Genomic DNA, 22,074 nt, shown 5'->3' on the forward strand with positions numbered 1-22,074 from the left:
CACGGGCAATGCATGCGTATTCTGTCTCTTTCTACGGGGTTAGATTGGAGTTCACATGAATACAGATTTAATTAGGTCGAGTTTTTCACTTGCAAGTGAATAACTCATTATCAATGTTTATTACCTTTTTTTGACAAAATTGAACAATTTTAGCTGATAAAAGCAAATTATTATTTCACTATTTCACTCTTATTAATGATTGAACAAAAAAATCATACTTCAGATTTTGTATATATCTCGTAGCTAGTGGCCCTTTAACTGTATTCTGCCTATATAATTGCAATTTGCCATATCTGCGCGATCATTAAAGGTATATGCAAGTTGCAATATGATTCCAGTATGATTTAAAGTTACAGGTAAATATATGTTTAAATTCTGTATTGGTGATCATCCAAAAGTGATAACTTTTATTTTGTAAAATCCTTTAATATGTTACAGAGTTCTGAAAATGTTCCAAGATCGATTCCTCACCCAGAAAGCTGCTGTCCATTCCAACCTACCGGTACATCCACCAAGGTAGGAACCTACTGTTTGTGGTATATAAGTTAGCATTATGTTAATATTTATATACCTGGCAGTAAGTATTACGCTATGTATGTAAATATTTAGGATGTTATAGATCAATAAGTATTACTTCTTTTACTGCGTACTAGTAACTCATTTCTAACGAAACATTATGCATTAATCTACTATAGTGGTGTTATGAAATGGTGATTTCTGTTGCAATGAAAACCATTCAGACAATTTTGGGTAAATCAAAGATAAACGAACTAATCTGTTTCCCATCAGCATACATAGATAATTTGATAATGAGACCTATTGCTTTGACTTTGCATACGATTTTCTTTCCCTGAAAACTGAAACATGCTCATCTTTTTTTACACAGTCAATTATAAACAAACATAGGTGGAATGTTGAATGGAAGGTTCTCTTCTAATGAATATCATTTGTTTTTGTATGAACAAAATTTCAGTCTTTTTAACTTATAATATGTCTTACTTTTCCGGTTTACATTTAGACGGAGTCTTAGGGTTAACAAACTTTTTGCACACATTCATTGAGTTTTATGAAACTTTTAGACAGAAACCTCCTTTATTTTTTTTTAATTGAATAATCTTTTCCAAACCTTCATGAAATTTTAGTAGACCTTAAATGAGTTACGAGATTTAAAAAAAAAAATAGGACTTTTTTTGTTCAATCATTAATGAAAATGAAATAGTGTAATAAAAGTTTGTTTTTAAAAGCCAGTTTGGTTCAATTTTGTCAAAATGAACTAAGGAACATCGCTGATGAATTATTCACTTGCAAGTGAATAAATCAACCTCATTGAATCCGTATTCATGTGAACTTCAATTTAACCTCTTAGCTAGAGATGGGTTACGCATGAATTAGGCTTGTTCAGTTATTAAAAGGAAAAGAATGTCAACATTGAAAGTGAAACAGGGTAAACCATTTGATTTAATTTTTATACAGGTAAAAACGATGATTAACATATATTTCAGTCCCCTAGTGACACAGTCGAAGGGGACTTTATGTTTGTCTGTATGTCTGTCTGTCTGTTTGTCTGTCCATCCGTCATTCCGGCAAATCAGTTTTCCATACTTTTATTCTTCGTGCTTAAATATATTGATTTGATATTTATTAAGGTGTATTGTTTTATAATGTCAAGCTATAGATCAAGTTTGAATTTTGTTTCGGTCAGACGATTGTGTTCACAGTAATAGTCCTTGAACTTAGAAAATTCACTCAAATAATCAGTTTTCCACACTTTTTTGTCCTTGACGGAGTCAAAATGCGAGACATAGGTATGCTGTTTCCGGCGTTGGCAAGTCGTAGGTCAATCATATTTTGTATGCCTTTGTATAAGCATTGGCACATCTGATTTCCATGGAGATTATTTGGCCCTGCCCCCTCAGTCATAGTCTATTGACTTCGAAACTTTTGCTTATTTTACATGTATTAGTTTGTGATTAGGTCAGTTTATGGGGAACCACAAGTGGTAGGTCAATGATATTTGGTATGCAGTTGTATAAGCATTGTCATATCTTGTTTCCATGGAGATAATTTGCTCCGCCCCTTAGTCATGGTCTATTGACTTTGATAATTTTTCAAAGTTATCATGTATTAGTTTGTGATTAGGTCAGTTCAAGAGGAACCATTAGTGGTAGGCCAATGTTAATTGGTATTTAGTTGTATAAGCTTTGGCACATCTCATTTCAAGGCATGGGGAATATTTGGCCTTGCCCCTCAGTCACAGTCTAATGACTTTGAAACTTATCTTGGTTTACATGTATTAGTTTGTGATTAGATCAGTTTAAGATGAACTGCTTATGTTAAGTCGATGATATTTGGTATGCAAATTTATTGGCATTTGCATATTGTTTCCATGGAGATTATATAGCCCCATCCCCTCTTTATGGTTCATTGACTTTGAAACTTTTACATAGTTTACAAGTTAATGTGTGTATTTAGATTTTGAAACGACTTATAATAAGTCAATGGTATTTGGTATGCAGTTGTATTAGCATTGGCACATTTCATTTACATGGAAATTGTTTAGCTATATAACTCAGTCACGGTTCATTGACTTTGAATATTTGCATAACTTGTGTAAGATGTTAGAGTGTTGCTATTTGAATTTCAACATTTGCATAATCAAAATTACAAAAAGGCGAGACATATCTCTGTGATAACAGTTTTTGTTGTCATGCTTGAAGATATTGGTTTGATGATTGGTGTATATTTTTATCTTCAGGCAAGTAACATATAAAGTTCGAATTTTGTTCCGCTCTTACGAGTTTGTGCAGAGTGATTGTCCTTGAACTTAGAAAAATTCAATAAAAAAAATCAGTTTTAAATAGTCCAATTTCTACATTTTTTTCGTTATCTTTGAAGATATTGACTTGATATTTGTTATATAATTTACACCATGACAAGTTATAGATCAAGTTAGCATTTTGTTCCAGTACAATGAATTTTTAACTGGTGGGGGCCTATGTATTGCCAGGAAATACTCACAGAATGCTTGTTAACCTCTAATATGAAATCAAACAGACCTAGAAAAATCCAGTTGCACCAGTTCGCCATCTTTTTATATCTATGTTTATGTTTATATCGAGGTATATGACCGTCAGCAGTTATCGGAGGTCCCCACCAATGTTTATTAGCTGGCGTCTATACTACAATACACACAAAATGTTGATTCATATGATCGAGGTTCTGCATTGTAAATTGTGTATTTTAGACTTATGAGATATGAGAATTTGCGGCAAATCAGTGAACATTAATTGGACAGCTAGTGTCCCTTTAACATAAACTGTATCATGTTAAAATTGAAGAAATATCATCTAGAGTAACATTTTTTAAATTTAGATTTCTCCTTTTTTGCCCACCTTTTAGATACATCAAGTAATTTCATATTTTGAAGTTTGGGCCACACCAATTTGATTCCTTGTTCGACGGACCCGCCCGCACCTATTTCTTTCAAAACAGATTTTTTTTTTATATTCCCGCTTCCCGCATCCGGAAATGTAATCGTGTCCATTTCCCGCACCAGTTTTCTTTTGTAAATATATTAAAAAGATATCAACATTTGTTTTAAAAATCACAGTCTAACCTGTATGTTACGATTTTAAACATAAAAGCACCCATCAAACTGTGTAAATATCTGTGAGAATATTTGTTTCAGCATGAAACCTATTTATCCAAAGTGGGAGTGCTCTGATATAAATTGGTTGACCGTTATGGAATAACCATTTCACAAATGATATCAGATATGTTCCTTACGTCGTAACTACAATCCCCTTCCCTTTCATGAATATGACCTACCGAATTAGACTATTACCGGATTTGTTATCACATAAGCAACACAACGGGTGCTACATGTGGAGCAGGATCTGCTTACCCTTCCGGAGCACCTGAGATCACCCCTAGTTTTTGGAGGGGTTCGTGTTGTTTATTCTTTAGTTTTCTATGTTGTGTCATGTGTACTATTGTTTTTCTGTTTGTCGTTTTCATTTTTAGCCATGGCGTTGTCAGTTTGTTTTAGATTTATGAGTTTGACTATCCCTTTGGTATCTTCCGTCCCTCTTTTATAACAGCGGAAATACCTATAAAGAACACAAAATAGTTTCTCTCCCCCTTACTTGTATTCCCTATAAAAAAATGTTCGTTGTTAGAATAAAGTACAAAGAACTTCTGAAGGATTTGCCTTCAACTGCAATTATATTATATGCTGGCGAAACAAAACTATCCATAGCCGCTGCATGTTTATGCACCTGTCCTGGTTGATTCAGGGGCCTGTCGTTCAGCAGTTATCGTTTGTTGGTGTTGTTCAAAGTGTTCATTGGTATTTTCCCGTTTGGATATATCAATTAGATTGTTGGTTTTCCTGTTCGAATTGTGTACGCTAATAATTTTGGGGTCCTTTATAGCTTGCTGTTTGATCTGTATCAAAGACCTGTGTATGGAGAATTGTGTCATTGTCAGTCACACATACATAGACCAGATTTAATTATTTCTTCGTGAACAGAGAAAAAATACTTCAGAAATTAAAGAAATGTCAAAGTACAAGTGATAAATCAAGTTTTAATATTGTCAAAACACACTATTTTATGTTTACAAAAAAAATTTTAATCGCTCGCCTTTACTTTTCAAGCTTCGACTCAAAAATTTGCAAATTAAATATTTTTTTATTAAAATTTTCAAATCGCTCGCTCGCCCCAAATTTTGGAGTCCAAAAATCCGTAGAACAAGAAATTAAATTGATGTGGCCTTGAAGAACTTTTGCAAAGATTCATTGAATTTTATAAAGCTTGACTAGAATTTTCATCATTATTATGATAATGAAGGGAATAGTATCCGTTAATAAAAATGTGACAATAACAAATGAAACTGCGAGCTACTGCTCACTGATGATACCCTAGCCGCAAGTGGATAATATTAATAGTGTAAAAATATGCAGGTGTTCGGTAAACAGGAAGTTGTCGAGTGATGAATCTGAAAATGCATCACACGTGTAGTGTTTGCTATGTATGCTTTAGTATATGAGTATAGAAAGAGAGATAACTCTGTTATATGTTGAAACAATGTATGTGAACTGCTTGTCTCCCTTTGTACTGTTATATATACAATATACTGAGTTTCCAGTGACGTAATAAATGATGTACAAAAGTACCTTCAATGGTGTTTGTTTGTAAGCCAGTATCAGGTTCAATCCGAATGTGCTAGCCACAAACAGTATATTTAAATTGATGACGAGGATAATCAAAGGTTGTATAACAAAATGGGATCAGTTTTACTACCAGATGTTAGCGGTATTCAGAACTTTGACATTTCTGACTCGACAGGATTGTCTGCACGTTGGAAACGATGGCTTCGGGCGTTTCAACTATTTGCCGCAGGAAAAGGGGTTACAGACGTAGATCAAAAATATGCATTATTATTGCACACAGCCGGAATGAATGTTCAAGACATTTTCTTCACATTGCCGGAAGGTGCAGGAGAAGGTGCATATGAGAAGGTGGTGAGTGCGCTTGATGCTTATTTTACACCACTTTCAAATGCCCCTTATGAACGATCAATTTTTCGATCTATGATTCAGTCTTCTTCAGAGACAATTGAACAATATATAACGCGTCTTCGACAGAGAGCTGATACATGTGATTTTGACAATCAAAATGCAATTGATGAAAGAATACGAGATCAAATTATTGATAAATGTTTAAGTCACCATCTCAGACGTAAATTACTTGAGAAAGGTAGGACACTTACTTTAGCAAATGTTAGAAGTATTGCAAAAGCTATGGAAGACTCAGAACGACAAGCTAAATCAATTGAAGGTCAAGGTCAAGTCAACATGATACAGTCAAAAGGTAAACAGTATGGAAAGAACAGTTTTAATTCTGGTAACAAAAGTTTTAATTCGGGTAACAAGTCTACATTTACAGCAACGTGCTACAGTTATGGACATGAAGGTCACATTAGGACTGACCCAAGCTGTCCGGCTCGGGGGAAGAAATGCAGGAAGTGTAAAATTGTTGGTCATTTTGATAAAGTTTGTAAAACTAAGGATAAGTCAAAACACGTAAAGATTCGTCTAGTTGTTGAACAACCACAGAATAACACGGATGATGAGGAATATGTATTCAGCATGATCGGTGTAAATCAGATAAATTCTGTATGTGATAATATTGTTGTCAATATAGGGAATGTGAATTTGAAAATGATAATTGATTCTGGAGCATCATGTAACATCATGGGAATAAATTTATGGAATTATTTAAAAGATAATCATGTGAAATGTGTTTTGTCCAATTCTACAAAGAGTTTATTCGCATATGGCAGTGAGGAACCATTGAAAATCGCTGGAATATTTACAGCTACTGTACAATGTAACAACAGAACTTTAAATGATATTGAATTTGTTGTTATCGAAGGCAAAGACAGTTATCAAAGGTACCAGGATTATAATTTAATACGCCAGACGCGCGTTTCGTCTACATAAGACTCATCAGTGACGCTCAGATCAAAACAGTTAAAAAGCCAAACAAATACAAAGTTGAAGAGCATTGAGGACCCAAAATTCCAAAAAGTTGTGCCAAATACGGCTAAGGTAATTTACTCCTGGGCGTAAGAAAATCCTTAGTTTTGGAAAAATTCAAAGTTTTGTAAACAGAAAATTTATAAAAATGACCATATAATTGATATTCATTTCAACACCGAAGTGCTGACTACTGGGCTGGTGATACCCTCGGGGACGAAACGTCCACCAGCAGTGACATCGACCCAGTGGTGTAAACAGTTATCAAAGGTACCAGGATTATAATTTAATACGCCAGACGCGCGTTTCGTCTACATAAGACTCATCAGTGACGCTTACATCATAACAGTTAGGTCAGGCTTTGTTGAGTCGTAATACAGCAGAACAGTTAGGTGTGCTGCAGCTTGTTCACAGTGTTACTGAACCTGGAACAATTAAGGACAAGATGAAACTTGTAGTATGAAAGATAGACCAGTCAGAGTGAAAAGGTTACCGTCAAAGTTTGAAGATTTTGTTTTGAAATAATATGTGTACCATTATGAACAATTACAAGTTATAGGATTTATGTTATAAAGGTATTAATAACAAATGTTTTTGTTGTTGTTGACATATTATTGACAATGTTGTTTATTTGAATTTTTATGTTTAAACAAAATTGACATAGGGTAGTTCAATTTTTATTTGTAAAACAAAAATGTCAAGATGTTTTCAAATCTAAACAAAGAAGGAAGAGATGTAGTGTTTGCTATGTATGCTTTAGTCTATGAGTATAGAAAGAGAGATAACTCTGTTATATGTTGAAACAATGTATGTGAACTGCTTGTCTCCCTTTGTACTGTTATATATACACTATGCTGAGTTTCCGGTGACGTAATAAATGATGTACCTTCAATGGTGTTTGTTTGTAAGCAAGTGTCAGGTTCAATCCGAATGTGCTAGCCACAAACAGTATAACACGGTATAGCTGACTTAAAATATAAATCCTGAAACCAAATTTCAGAAATCCTTGTATTGTAGTTCCTGAGAAAAATGTGACGAAAATTTTCAACTTGGCTTTCATGTGTAAAATCATACAAGTGTTCGGTAAACAGGAAGTTGTCAAGTTGTCAATCTGAAAACGCATCACACTGTATAGCTGACTTAGATAAACCCTGAAACCAAATTTCAGAAATCCTTGTATTGTAGTTCCTGAGAAAAATGCGACAAAAAATATTCATGGGACGGACGGACTGATTGACGGAAGGACAGACAGAGGTAAAACAGTGTTCGGTAAACAGGAAGTTGACAAGTGATCAATCTGAAAACGCATCACACGGTATAGCTGACTTAGATAAACCCTGAAACCAAATTTCAGAAATCCTTGTATTGTAGTTCCTGAAAAAAATGCGACGAAACATATTCATGGGACGGACGGACTGACTGACGGAAGGACAGGCAGAGGTAAAACAGTATACCCCCCTTTTTTAAAGCGGAGGTATAAAGCGGGGGTATAATAAAAGCATTTGTTTCTAATAAAAATTTGCGAATGAAAATGAACAACAGGCTCAAAGCCTTGGGAAACTGATAGTATTATAAAAAGACATTAAAAGGGGCATACCAATTATTTTTTCTTTGATTCAGTATTTGAATAGTTTCTCATTTTGTCACCAGGATCCATTTTTGGCTTGCTTTACTGTATATTGTTTGCATCTCTTTTTCCGACACAGTCGGTATATTTTCGAGGTGCTTAATCCTGGTAACAGCTTGGATGTTGTCGAAAATCTGTTCTCTGATTGAACTAAAGTTACGTCATTGTTGATGTTGAGCGTATGCAGGTGAAAGTTTACATAAATATCTGAGATAAAATCTATTTCATAACAATGGTAGAATTTTAAAATGTTTATTTTTTTTATGAATAGCGTTTAATTTGAAAAGAAAACATTTACCAAGGGAAAATTTTGATTTTCAATATATATCTGAGATTTAATCGAATTTCATAACATTAGAGTTAAAATGTTTTTTCATAAATAGCTTTGAATTAGAATAGAAAACATTTACCAAAAGAAAATTAAGATTTTTCAATATGAACTACCCATCCATCCAACGCCATCCATCCCTGCATTATTTTCCATTGGGTTTTAAAGAACGTGATCATTCAGACAAACAAAATGATATACGCTTCATAAAAATAGCTTTTTTTCCAATGGATGGATCTGTCTTTACAGTACATGATATATTAGGCATGAAGATGGAATTGATTGCAGAGTAGCTAAATATATATCGTAAGGAATAGTAAGATACAGTCACAGAGCTAATTATTTTGATAAGTACGTCTAAACTAGTGACAACTCTATGACAGATCCATCTATTGGTTCACCAATGAAGGTGATACACGGCGGAAAACACATATTATATTCATAATTACTCTAAATATCAGCACAACAAATCTGCAAATTTGCGGAAGAAAATGTTTTCTTCTTCCCTCGTCTGGATTCGAATCATGCTATTTGGATATCGAGACAACACCGCCTGCACTGTGTCCAGCACTCTAGACTACACGGCCACCTAGAACTTATAATTCAGCTCTCAGTGGCCTGGTGTTTCCTTGTCATTAGAATCTAGAGTTGTTACACATTACATGACATATAAGGCATGGAGAAGGAATTCATTGCAGATTAGCTAAATATCGTAAAGGATTGTAAGATACAGTTTATTAGATATGACAAAATAAAAGTCGATGTTTTAAACTACGCTCCAATCTGAAGTCATCAACTATCTTTTTAAAGATGATACTTGTTATATAATAATTCAATAATACCCTATCAAAGATCACCCTAGATTGCTGCAATTCGTATCCAGGTGTATATATGTCACTTACTAAATATGACCACAAAATAATAAAAAAACAGCATTTGTGGTTACTCATTTCCAGGCTAAACATTTGGTTTTATCGAAACCCAAAACATTAAAAAGATCAACATGGGCGATTCATTTACATATAATGGTGCATTGTTTATCTCGATACAATGCACATTGTCGAGCCTGCAACATTCATATGGCGAAAATTTATGTCTCGAATGACATATAGCTATGATCCTAGATTCCGTCGTTTGTGTTGGCGGCGTCAGTATTTAGGTTCAGTCTGTGGTTAAAGTTTTTATAGATATACATAACTTTGTCAAATAAAGGCAACAGTAGTATACCGCTGTTCAAAACTCATAAATCCAATGACAAAAAACAAAATCGGGGTAACAAACTAAAACCGATGGAAACATTTTTATGGTTAAGAAATAAATTAAAAGTTTAGTTTAATTTTTAGTATTTTTCTAACAGATGGACATACATATTAGACCGTTGGCTTTCCCGTTCGAATGCTTTTACACTAGTAAATTTTATAGCTTGCTGTTCGGTGTGAGCCAAGGCTCCGTGTTGAAGGCCGTACCTTGACCTATAATGGTTTACTTTTATAAATTGTTACTTGGATGGAGAGGTGTCTCATTGGCACTTATACCACATCTTCCTATATCTTTTTTACAGTTAACATTTAGAGTCTGAGATTAAATTTTTGTGTATATTATAAACTTGTGAACTTTCATGGATTGTTATTAAACTTGGACAGAATCTAAACTTTGAGACCAAGACATAGCAACTTATAGAATGTTTGATTTTGTTTTAATTCAGTATTTTGTACTGATAAATTTTTAGGTCAACATTACATTTGCATACTGACAACAGCAATTGTAGTTTGGACACATGGTTCCGCGGAACCCCTTACAAATTGTTGCTTAAAATAAAAAAAGACCGGCTCGGTGGGTTTACATTCATTTATTTAAACACTCTCACTAGGGCAATGTATTGTTTTACACTTCAAAAGAAAGTTACACATCAATTATAATACATATTTGGGACACATAGAAATTAAGGAATTAAGAAAATGTAGCCGGTTTTTTATTAAGGGACAGATGTCATAAATAATTTTACTACTGTGTTTCAATGACAAAGATGTCAGCAAAACAGCCAATGGAATGTTTTAAAACAACCACATGTTACAGTATGGTCATAAACAATGATCATATTGTATCTTAAGCTGTTCAATATGATCCTTGTAAAGCTCAACTCTCCCCTAACCTTGTAAATGTCTTGAGTAAATATTTGAAAATATTAAAATTATAATTTCATACCTGGTCTAACATGTCTTAGATTTCGAATATCGAAAACAATTCTATGATTAACCAATCAGCACATTATTACATGAACGTATAATGCACTTGCACACGAGTTAATTACCAGACAGATTATTATTCGGTCTGGAGTTCAATATTTTACGAAATTTAAATTTTTCGATTACTTTTCCTTTCTAGTACATTGACTTTAAACATAAAAACGCACTAGATAATTCAGGGAAATATACCTTTTACTTACCTCATGCAATGTCGTATACAACATTTGTACAAGGTCTTGGCAACACATACTTGTGTATGAGGTTAAAAAACTTACAGTATTTCTATCGTAAATGAAATGATCGGTTTTTGTTTGACTGTGAAAGCATTGCAACCAATTTTAATATTTCAAGCTGATGAAGTATATTTGTAATCAAAAGTTGACCCGACCAAAGGAATAATATAAGATAAGGATATGAAAATATTCAGAGTACATGCAAATGAGGTTTACCCCGCTGCTGAATTATATTGATTCCTTTTAATATAAGATAGGGGATCACAGGATTGGGTGGGCGTTAATTTGCCCCAACGACCAACAAAGGTGCAAAAAGCGTCATGGTGATGATTTTTCGTCCTTTTTCTTGACCATTAAGACCGATGGATGCTGATAGATGTATCTTACTGTAGTCTGCATGTGAAGTGGACCCCAATGAACGCACTAATCACAACAAAGTTTAGATTGGAGTCAAACTGATCTTCGTACAACAGTCTAAAGAAGGAAGGTCATTTGTACCAAAAATCCGGAATTTCTCGATTTTTCACGATTTTTGATTTCAACCAGACCTGCAACTTGAATTAGTCGTTCAATAAGTGGATTTTAATCATAAACGCGATTATTAGTTATATTCCCGTGGGTTCACACTATTTTTGATGGTTTTAGGCCTCTGAACTGCCTGTGTCGGTCACCGAATGTAAGCACACCCCTCAAGAAAAAAACCAGTTTTATCCGATTTCAATTGTCCAAGTTCATACCTAAACATGAGAAACATGACAATAAATAGCCTCAGGAAACATTCATGAATTTCGAAATAGATATCATACAGTTGACCTATTAAAGTATGGAAACCTATTGGAGCTAAACAACAGGAATTCGGGTAAGGCCGTTAAATCACGGTCGCCACATGGTAAGGGTTGAATTTACTGTACGAGTCAAAATGTCAGAATATCAAGTTAACTAGCTGTACATTTGTAGAATGATTTCAAATAGAAGTACTAGTACATGTCCACCTGACTTGGTTCATCTGACCTTGCCCACATTTGTTCATTGGTCACTATTAATTTTCCTGAATATTTGGTATTTCTTAGCTACTATGACTGAATGGTCAACACTACATGTCCATCTGATACTGTACAGCGGGGTTTTTTTTTCGCGATTGAGGGGCAACAATGTATACGAAAAATGTTCGTCATGTACGGTAAAATTATGTTTTTAACATACTCCATTTGTGTATCAGTCTTTGCCCAATGGTTCTCCGAATGCGTAATGTCCCAGTCAGAAGGAAATTTATAAGTATGGTGGCATTTGTCAGTTTTTACGCCATAGATTATTTGAGGAGGAAGAAATCTAAAAAAAAACATAATCATAAGCGAATAAATAAATAAAACAAGTGTCTATTGTTATAGTTTAATAATTTGTGTTACCTGAATGACCTCTGATGTATTAATTACTGATACAGTTAATCCTTAGAATACCGGTAACAAAGATCGATATTTGTCACAGGTGTTAAAACTTCTTGTAAATGTAACGGTTGATAAAACATGAAATTGATCGGACCTTTGATGTACTAATTAGGTTATAAAATTATCAATAGGAATTTACTTCTCTTCTGTCTTGTGTAATTTGACACTAATTAATAAGGATGGAATACCTGACGAAGAACTTTACACAATTAAATTATTTGACACTATTTAATATAATAAGGGTATACATGTACATACCTGAGAGACTGCCAGCAAAGACTCCTGTTATTTGTCGTTTATCTCCCATACCCTTTTAAAACCTTCCACAGCTATTGTCCAATTTGATACAGGAACTACATTTAAACCAGCATGATACCAGTTTATAACAAGATTTGATCATGTTGATGGGATGTCAAAATCATTAAACAACGTTTGTTTCAATACTTTCGAGATATTCTTTTTTAAGTTCATCGAAATTTTCAACTTTATCGTTTTAACAAGCAGTTGAACCTCTACGTTTTACAAAGTTCATCCTGTGCGGCAAAGATTTCCCCCAGTATTTAGTTATTTCTACGGAACCTCCGTTTTCGACTAATAAAGTTTTATCAGTTCCTATCATTATTCCCTTTGCGGCTGCGATAACAATTTGGGTGTTAATCACAGCCCCGTTGTCACGCAACACATTTATATATTTTTGCATTTTTTAGTGTAGTTCTGTGCCAACAAGGAGAGGTCTGCCACGTTTTTTTACGACCGCAAAAAATTTTGAAGTCATATGTTGGTATGACGTTGGCATCGTCATCGTCCGAAGACACATTGGTTTTCGCACAATAACCATGATAACTTTAGTTTAAGTGAATAGATCTCTATGAAATTTTACCATAAGGTTCAATACCACAAAAGTAAGATTGGGATTGGTTTTGGAGGTTATGGTACCAATAGTAAAGGAATTAGGGCCAAATAACTTTAGTTTAAGTGAATAGATCTCTATGAAATTTTACCGTAAGGTTCAATACCACAAAAGTAAGATTGGGATTGGTTTTGGAGGTTATGGTACCAATAGTAAAGGAATTAGGGGCCAAAAAATAATTTTCAGACAATAACTTGTGTGTTAGTGTATGGATCTCTCTGACATTGTTCCACAAGGTTCCATATCACAGAGGAAATGCTGGGATTGATTTTTGGGGTAATTGCCTCAAAATTTTAGGAATTAGGGGCCACAAAAGGGAAAAAAACAAGCATTTTTCTAGTTTCATGACAATAACTTATGTGTAAGTGTATGGATCTTTCTGAAATTGTACTACAAGGTTCCATATCACAAAGGTAAAACTGGAATTGAGTTTGGGGGTAATTGCCCGAAACGTTTAGGAATTAGGGGCCCAAAATAAGCATTTTTCTAGTTTCTAGACAATAACTTGTGTTCAAATGTATGGATATCTCTAAAATTGTACTGCAAGGTGTCATACTACAAAGGAAATGCTGGGATTGATTTTGGGGGTGATTGCTCAAAATTGTAGGAATAAGGGGCAAGAAAGGGGCAAAAAACAAGCATTTTTCTAGTTTCCTGACAATAACTTGTGTGTAAGTGTATGGATCTTTCTGTACCACAAGATTCCATACCAAAAAAGGAAGTTTGGGATTGATTTTGGGGGTTTAGGAATAAGGGGCCAAAAACAATACTTTTCTAAGACTTTGTATTAATTGCTTATTTCTTGACCAATTTTAAGGGGTTTTATTCTTGAATTCTTGGGGTTCTTTAATATGCTGAATCTAATCATATATTTTGTTTTTGGATTTTGAGCCCCGTTTTTAAATTGGTCCACATTGAGTTCCAAAGGGTCCAAAATTAAACTTTGTTTGATTTCATCAAAAATGGAATGTTTGGGGTTCTTTGATATGCCGAATCTAATCGTGTATTTAGATTTTTAATTTTGGGTCCAGTTTTCAAATTGGTCTACATTAAGGACAGAAGGGTCCAAAATTAAACTTAGTTTGATTTTAACAAAAAAATAATTCTTGGAGTTCTTTGATATGATGAATCTGAACATGTATTTAGTTTTTGATTATGGGCCCAGTTTTCAAGTTGCTACAAACAAGGGTCCAAAATTAAACTTAATTTGATTTCAACAAAAATTGAATATATGGGGTTTTTGATACGCTGAATCTAACCATGTATTTAGATTTTTGATTTTTGGGCCCCTATATCAAATTGGTCTACATTGAGGTCAAAAGGGTCCAAAATTAAACTTTGTTTGATTTTATCAAACATTGAATTCTTGGGATTCTTTGATATGCTGAATCTAATCATGTTTTTCGATTTTGGATATTGGACCGTAATAGGTAAATTTAGAATGTTCTAAGACCGCATTCATTCTTTGTCAGAAACCTATGCTGTGTCAAATGTTTTGTCACAATCAAAATTAAGAGCTGTTTCAAGCTCGAATGTTGTGTCCATACTTGCCCCAACTTTTCAGGGTTCGACCTCTGCGGTCGTATCATGCTGCGCCCAGCGGAGCATTTTATTTTCAATGGATTTCATCTTCATCCCCTTCAAAATTCAATTTCCTTTTTTTTTTATTTAAATGTTCTTCGTATTTTCTTTTCATTCCGCGAACAGTAGCTAAATTGGGAAACGGTCCTTAACATTTTCTAACGGTTGCAGCTGGTCCATTTTGTTCGCAGTATCTACCAATATCGGCACGATCCTTTTGTGAAAAAGTTAAATGAATCCCTCGTTTTGCAGATCCAGGTGTTTTTGGTGAATTTTCAGTATTTGAAGGGCTCCCTATAATTTTCTAACAAAAATACCGAACTCTAAAGTAAATTCAAAAGTCCATAAAACTAACGCTATCAATCAACGAAGCAAACGAAAAACAACCACCATATTCCTGACTTGGTACAGGCATTATTTGAAGAGAAATGGTAGTGTAACATGATTATATATCTAGCTAAACCTCCCACTTATATGACAGTTGTTTATAGTTCCGTTATATTGTCACAACTGGGTGAGCAAGCCAAACAGACATAATTTAACTTAGATGAAATTAGCTAAAACAAACCATTCATAAATGTTCTTCACCCGCCTACGGGTGCGGGATTCTCTCGCTGTATTTAAGACCCATTGGTGGCCTTCGGCTGTTGTCCGCTCTTTGGTCGGGTTGTTATCTCTTTGACATATTCCCCATTCCATTCTCAATTTTATTTAAATGGTTCATGTGTTGGGATAATGAAGATGTTGAAACAGAATTTGATAAGGCTGGCATGTTCCTCCGTAGGTCTGAAATACGTGTTGCTACTTTTATATTTGAAAAGTCTGACATCAGATGTCAAAGTTGACATTAAAAAGTTATGGGACATTACCTATGGATTTTATTTTTTTAATGAAAACAAAGCATACAAATAAGGTTTTTGGAAGGTATCTAATAAAGGTTTTAATGAAAAACCTCAATTTGCATTTTAGGTTAAATGAATCCAAGTGATAGATACAGTTAGCTCAATCATGCCTAAATCCATATTGGTTTTTTTTTCATTGATCCTGATATATTTTCTGCCTATTTTCAATAGATACTCCTTTTTAATAAATGAGCCAAAGACATTAGATATTACATGTTCGATTGTGAAGATTTATTACACCTATGTTTATATAGTGAAAGAAAATGAAAGATGCCATTTACATTAGCAGGTTTTCTTTGGAATTTTGTTATGTGGTTTACCAACTATTTTCTATTTATAATGAAGGGGATAATGTTTCAATTGCAGGTATGTGTCCGTATCAAAGTTGGTAAGAAAGTATTTATCCATGAAGAGGCATCAGGAACAGATAGCTCAGCATGGGTATGTTACATCACAATGTATTCCATATTTTCATCTACATATTACACATAGTACATGCATTTTCATGCCATATTCAGATACTGAAAACGAAATAAAATTGAACATATGCTCAGTAAATGTGAAAGAAACATACTCAAAAAGTTTCACAGTACAAATGAAGTGAGTGGTATATGTTCAGCATTCCACGTAAAGGTTCATGAAGTCGAAAACCCACTGTCATATATATGTTTCCCTTTTTATAATGCATTTCAAATTTAAAACTCAATCAGCATTGTTCAAAATTTTAAAGTCATCATACTGCTTGCTGTTCTTTAGTTAAGAGCACATTCAAACCGAATCATTATCAAGTATGGCAACAAACACAAGTCTAATACAAGAACACAATATCCTTTCTGATCTTTTTTGTTTTAAAAGTTTCTAGCTATCGCTTATTGTTTTTTGTCAAGCCTTCGACTAAGTCGAAAAAGCGAGACAGAGTGATCCTTCATTCCGTCATCGTCGGTGTCGTTGGCCGTGTCCACAATTATTCACTTTGTGGTTAAAGTTTTTGAAATTTTAATAATTATCTTGAACTATCCTGGATTTCTACCAAACTTGGACAGAAGCTTGTTTATGTTCATTAGATAGTATCCAGAAGTAAATTTGTAAAAATAAAATTCCGTTTTTTCCGTATTTTACTTATAAATCGACTTAGTTTTTTCTGCCAGGAAACATAACATTCACTCTGTGGTTCAATTTTTTATACGACCACAAAAATTTAAAAAATGTTGGTCGTATATAAGTATCACGTCTTCGTCGTCGCTGTCGTCGTCGTCCGAAGACATTTGGTTTTCGCACTCTAACTTTAGTAAAAGTAAATAGAAATCTATGAAATTTGAACACAAGGTTTATGACCATAAAGAGAAGGTTGGGATTTATTTTTCGGTGTTTTGGTCCCAACAGTTTAGGAATTAGGGACCAAAAAGGGCCCAAATAAGCATTTTTCTTGGTTTTCGCACAATAACTTAGTATAAGTAAACAGAAATCTATGAAATTTTAACATAAGGTCTATGACCACAAAAGAAAGGTTCTGATTGATTTTGGGAGTTTAGTCCCAACACTTTAGGAATTAGGGGTCAAAAACAGGTCCCAAATAAGCATTTTTCTTGGTTTTTGCACAATAACTTTAGTATAAGTTAATATAATTCTACGAAATTTTAACACAAGGTTTATGACCACAAAAGGAAGGTTTTGATTGATCTTGGGAGTTTTGGTCCAAACGAATTAGGGGCCAAAAGGGTCCAAAATTAAACTTTGTTTGATATTATCAAAAATGAATTATTGGGGTTATTTGACAAAATGTTTGATATGCCAAATCTAACCGTGTAATCAGATTCTTAATTTTTGGTCCTTTTATCAAATTGGTCTACATTAAGGTCCAAAGGGTCCGAAATCAAACTTAGCTTGATTTAAACAAAAATTGAATGCTTGGGGTTCTTTGATATGCTGAATCTAAACATGTACTTAGATTTTTTATTATGGGCCCAGTTTTAAAGTTGGTCCAAATCGGGGTCCAAAATTATTATATTAAGTATTGTGCAATAGCAAGAAATTTTCAATTGCAGAGTACTCCGCAATAGCAAGAAATCTTCAATTGCACAGTATTGTGCAATAGCAAGAAATTTTCAATTGCCCAGTATTGCGCAATAGCAAGAAATCTTCAATTGCACAGTATTGTGCAATAGCAAGAAATCTTTAATTGCACGGTATTGCGCAATGGCAAGACATATCTAATTGCACAATATTGCGCAATAGCAAGAAATTTTCATTTGCACAGTTTTGCGCAATAGCAAGAAATATTCAATTGCACAGTATTGTCCCGTTTTCACTTTGATCTATAACCATGTATTTAGATTTTTAATATATGGGCCCGGTTATTACATTGGTCCACATTGAGGTCTCAAGGGTCTAAAATTGAACATTATTTGATTTCATCAAAAATTGAATTATTGGGGTTCTATGATATGCTGAATCTAACCATGTATTTAGATTAAGTTCTTAGAACACATTCATTCTGTGTCAGAAACATATGTTGTGTCAATTATTTAATCACAATCCAAATTCAGAGCTGTATCAAGCTTAAATGTTGTGTTTCATACTTGCCCCAACTGTTCAGGGTTCGACCTCTACGGTCGTACAAAGCTGGGCACTGCGGAGCATCTGGTAAACATTTTAATAACTTTCTTAAACTATCCTGGATTTTTACCAAACCTGGACAGAAGCTTGTCTATGATTGTAAGATAGTATCCAGAAGTAAATTTTGTAAAAATAAAATTCCATTTTTTTCCAAATTTGGTTTATAAATGGACCTAGTTTTTTGCCAGGGAATATTACATTCACTTTTTTGTTAAAGTTTTTAAAATTTTGATGACTTTCTTAAACTATCCTAGATTTGTTCCAAACCTGGACAGAAGAATGTTTCTAATCATAAGATAGTATCTAGAATGTGTGTGAAGTTAGCAGCCGGTTCGTTATTCGATATTCGATATTCAATATCCAACCGGCTGCTAGCAGTCGGTTGGATATTCAAAATTAAGTTGAAAATAAAAAAAGAATAATACTTAATAACATTAAAAGCATGATTTTTATAGTTAAAATAACTGATAAGATACGTAGGAGATAGTTTCATGACCTCTTCAAGCTGTCGCAAATTCTCGTTGTTCTCGAATATAAACCCTTTTCTAATTTGCATATTTGTCTAAATGTAATATAGATTAATGTCAATAAAAAAAATCAAAGAGGTACAGTACTTTAATACAGGAATTTTCTTAAAAACAAAAACAAAAACCGATTACTCTAGAAAACAATAAGGATTATAAATAGAAATATTTATGGAAAGCCCATAAAAGAAATATATAGTGAAAAGCTACCTGAGACCGCTTAAATGAGGGTGAGACCCCCCTAGTCTTTCAATGTCCACAAAATGTAAGTAAATCATAGACTCTGTATATATAAAGGTTGCATCAGAAGGATTGCCCAGAATAATGTCATATTCGATATCTTTGGAGGGCTTGTATTGTCACTTTTCAGCTAAAAATTATCAACATTTTAGGACAAAGGGCACAGGGCAATGGTGAGAGCCCCCTAATTGCTCAATCTAACTAATATTATGCAGACATTTAGTCAATAGGTAAACACGTGACTAACAGGAATTTGGATAGACTTCCTGTCTTTAATGTTTACGGAGCGCCCAAAGTGCCAGTTGGATATTCAAAATAGATAGTGAAAAGCTACCTGAGACCGCTTAAATGAGGGTGAGACCCCCCTAGTCTTTCAATGTCCACAAAATTTGAGTAAATCATAGACTCTGTATATATAAAGGTTGTATCAGAAGGATTGCCGAGAATAATGTCATATTCGATATCTATGGAGGGCTTGTATTGTCACTTTTCAGCTAAAAAATATCAAAATTTTAGGACAAAGGGCACAGGGCAATGGTGAGAGCCCCCTAATATCTCAATCTTTATAATATTATGCAGACATTTAGTCAATAGGTAGATACACATGTGACTAAAAGGAATTTGGATAGACTTCCTGTCTTTAATGTTTACGGAGCGCCCAAAGTGCCAGTTGGATATTCAAAATAGATAGTGAAAAGCTACCTGAGACCGCTTAAATGAGGGTGAGACCCCCTAGTCTTTCAATGTCCACAAAATTTAAGTAAATCATAGACTCTGTATATATAAAGGTTGTATCAGAAGGATTGCCGAGAATAATGTCATATTCGATATCTATGGAGGGCTTGTATTGTCAATTTTCAGCTGAAAATTATCAACATTTTAGGACAAAGGGCACAGGGCAATGGTGAGAGCCCCCTAATTGCTCAATCTTTCTAATATTATGCAGACATTTAGTCAATAGGTAGATACACACGTGACTAAAAGGAATTTGGATAGACTTCCTGTCTTTAGTGTTTACGGAGCGCACAAAGTGCCAGTTGGATATTCAAAATAGATAGTAAAAAGCTACCTGAGACCGCTTAAATGAGGGTGAGACCCCCCTAGTCTTTCAATGTCCACAAAATTTAAGTAAATCATAGACTCTGTATATATAAAGGTTGTATCAGAAGGATTGCCGAGAATAATGTCATATTCGATATCTATGGAGGGCTTGTATTGTCTTTTTTCAGGTAAAAATTATCAACATTTTAGGACAAAGGGCACAGGGCAAGGTGAGAGCCCCCTAATTGCTCAATCTTTCTTATATTATGCAGACATTTAGTCAATAGGTAGATACACACGTGACTAAAAGGAATTTGGATAGACTTCCTGTCTTTTATGTTTACGGAGCGCCCAAAGTGCCAGTTGGATATTCAAAATAGATAGTGAAAAGCTACCTGAGACCGCTTAAATGAGGGTGAGACCCCCCTAGTCTTTCAATGTCCACAAAATTTAAGTAAATCATAGACTCTGTATATATAAAGGTTGTATCAGAAGGATTGCCCAGAATAATGTCATATTCGATATCTATTGAGGGCTTGTATTGTCACTTTTCAGCTGAAAATTATCAAAATTTTAGGACAAAGGGCACAGGGCAATCCCCCTTATTGCTGAATCTTTCTAATATTATGCAGACATTTAGTCAATAGGTAGATACACACGTGACTTAAAGGAATTTGGATAGACTTCCTGTCTTTAATGTTTACGGAGCGCCCAAAGTGCCAGTTGGATATTCAAAATAGATAGTGAAAAGCTACCTGAGACCGCTTAAATGAGGGTGAGACCCCCTTGTTCTTTCAATTTCCATTAAATTCAACCAAATCATAGACTCTGTATATATAAAGATTGTATCAAAAGTGGAATGTTCTTGAACGGACTGTTTGCTGCAGATCAGATCAGACCAGAACCCTAGGCCTAGTAGAATCGATTACCTAGTTTAAAATACAAACCGTCACTATAGGTTGAAGGGAAAATATATACAGACCTTTATCACACACCTTCACACAAACACCCCTTTTGATGTAAAGTCCAGGTCCAAATGCATTGTTGATCGCTATTTCACACAGACAACTTAGGGCTCCAACACCTCATGCTGACATGAACTGTGTTCGCCAACATAGGAAAGGCTCGCATTGCCCTTTCCGCTAACATGGATAGGAATCCTCTTTCTTTTTGAATATTTTTCTTCAATTGGTTAGTGCTTTTTTCCACTAGAACCATTGTGTAGAAGCTTGGTGATCTTTTCAATCTGTCGCTGGGTAAACAACATCTTGTGTTCACCATGCAGGTTTGTGTGGGATAAACGAATGGTGACCGGGAAACTTTTTTTGTCTGCTCTCTGTAATATTTAAATTGACCTTTTATAAAGTTCAAACCGTATTTCGATAGACTATTTATTCATGCCTCGCGAAGATGGAAGCGGATGGTGAGATGATCTCTGCGGAGATTGTGGAGGATCTCCGTCTGTATTGGTGAGGTATGTCTGCATGCGATCACGGGTAAGAACACCATATTTTTTGGGGTTTGAAGGATCTTTACCCCGGGATCGATTGCGGGGGGGGGGGGGGGGGGGGGGTTCGAAGCTTCAGATAGTGGACTGTTGGGAGCCGTGTATGTAGCTGCTATTGATGATGCCACTGTTCACAAGGATGCTGTTGATGCTTCTGATGCTAACAATGTCTTCACCCTCTTTGTAACATTTGTTGCCCGATCAAATGTGTAGAGCTGTCGCTTAAATCCCAATGTGGTGTTCGATTCCTTAAATTGTAGTTGGGGGAGGGGGTTGAACCGAGTAAAATTGCGACTGTCGTTTCTAGAGACAAGGATGGAAAACCCTTGTTTA

At 34.5% G+C, this 22,074-nt stretch overlaps 2 protein-coding genes across 2 annotated transcripts in view; both read left to right on the forward strand.

The window, feature by feature from the left end:
* The window catches only part of LOC134700530 (uncharacterized), a 356,413-nt gene that overhangs the window by 75,431 nt on the left and 258,908 nt on the right, over positions 1–22,074 (forward strand). The window lies entirely within an intron of this gene.
* LOC134700538 (uncharacterized) overlaps positions 1–22,074 on the forward strand; it is a 53,327-nt gene that overhangs the window by 5,579 nt on the left and 25,674 nt on the right. Inside the window, exons 2-3 of the mRNA XM_063561921.1 lie at positions 439–516; positions 16,180–16,254. Of these exons, the coding sequence (XP_063417991.1) occupies positions 439–516; positions 16,180–16,254 (153 nt within the window). The remainder of the gene's footprint in view (positions 1–438; positions 517–16,179; positions 16,255–22,074) is intronic.

This window comes from Mytilus trossulus, unplaced genomic scaffold, assembly GCF_036588685.1.
Source record: "Mytilus trossulus isolate FHL-02 unplaced genomic scaffold, PNRI_Mtr1.1.1.hap1 h1tg000158l__unscaffolded, whole genome shotgun sequence".
Lineage (NCBI taxonomy): Eukaryota > Metazoa > Mollusca > Bivalvia > Mytilida > Mytilidae > Mytilus > Mytilus trossulus.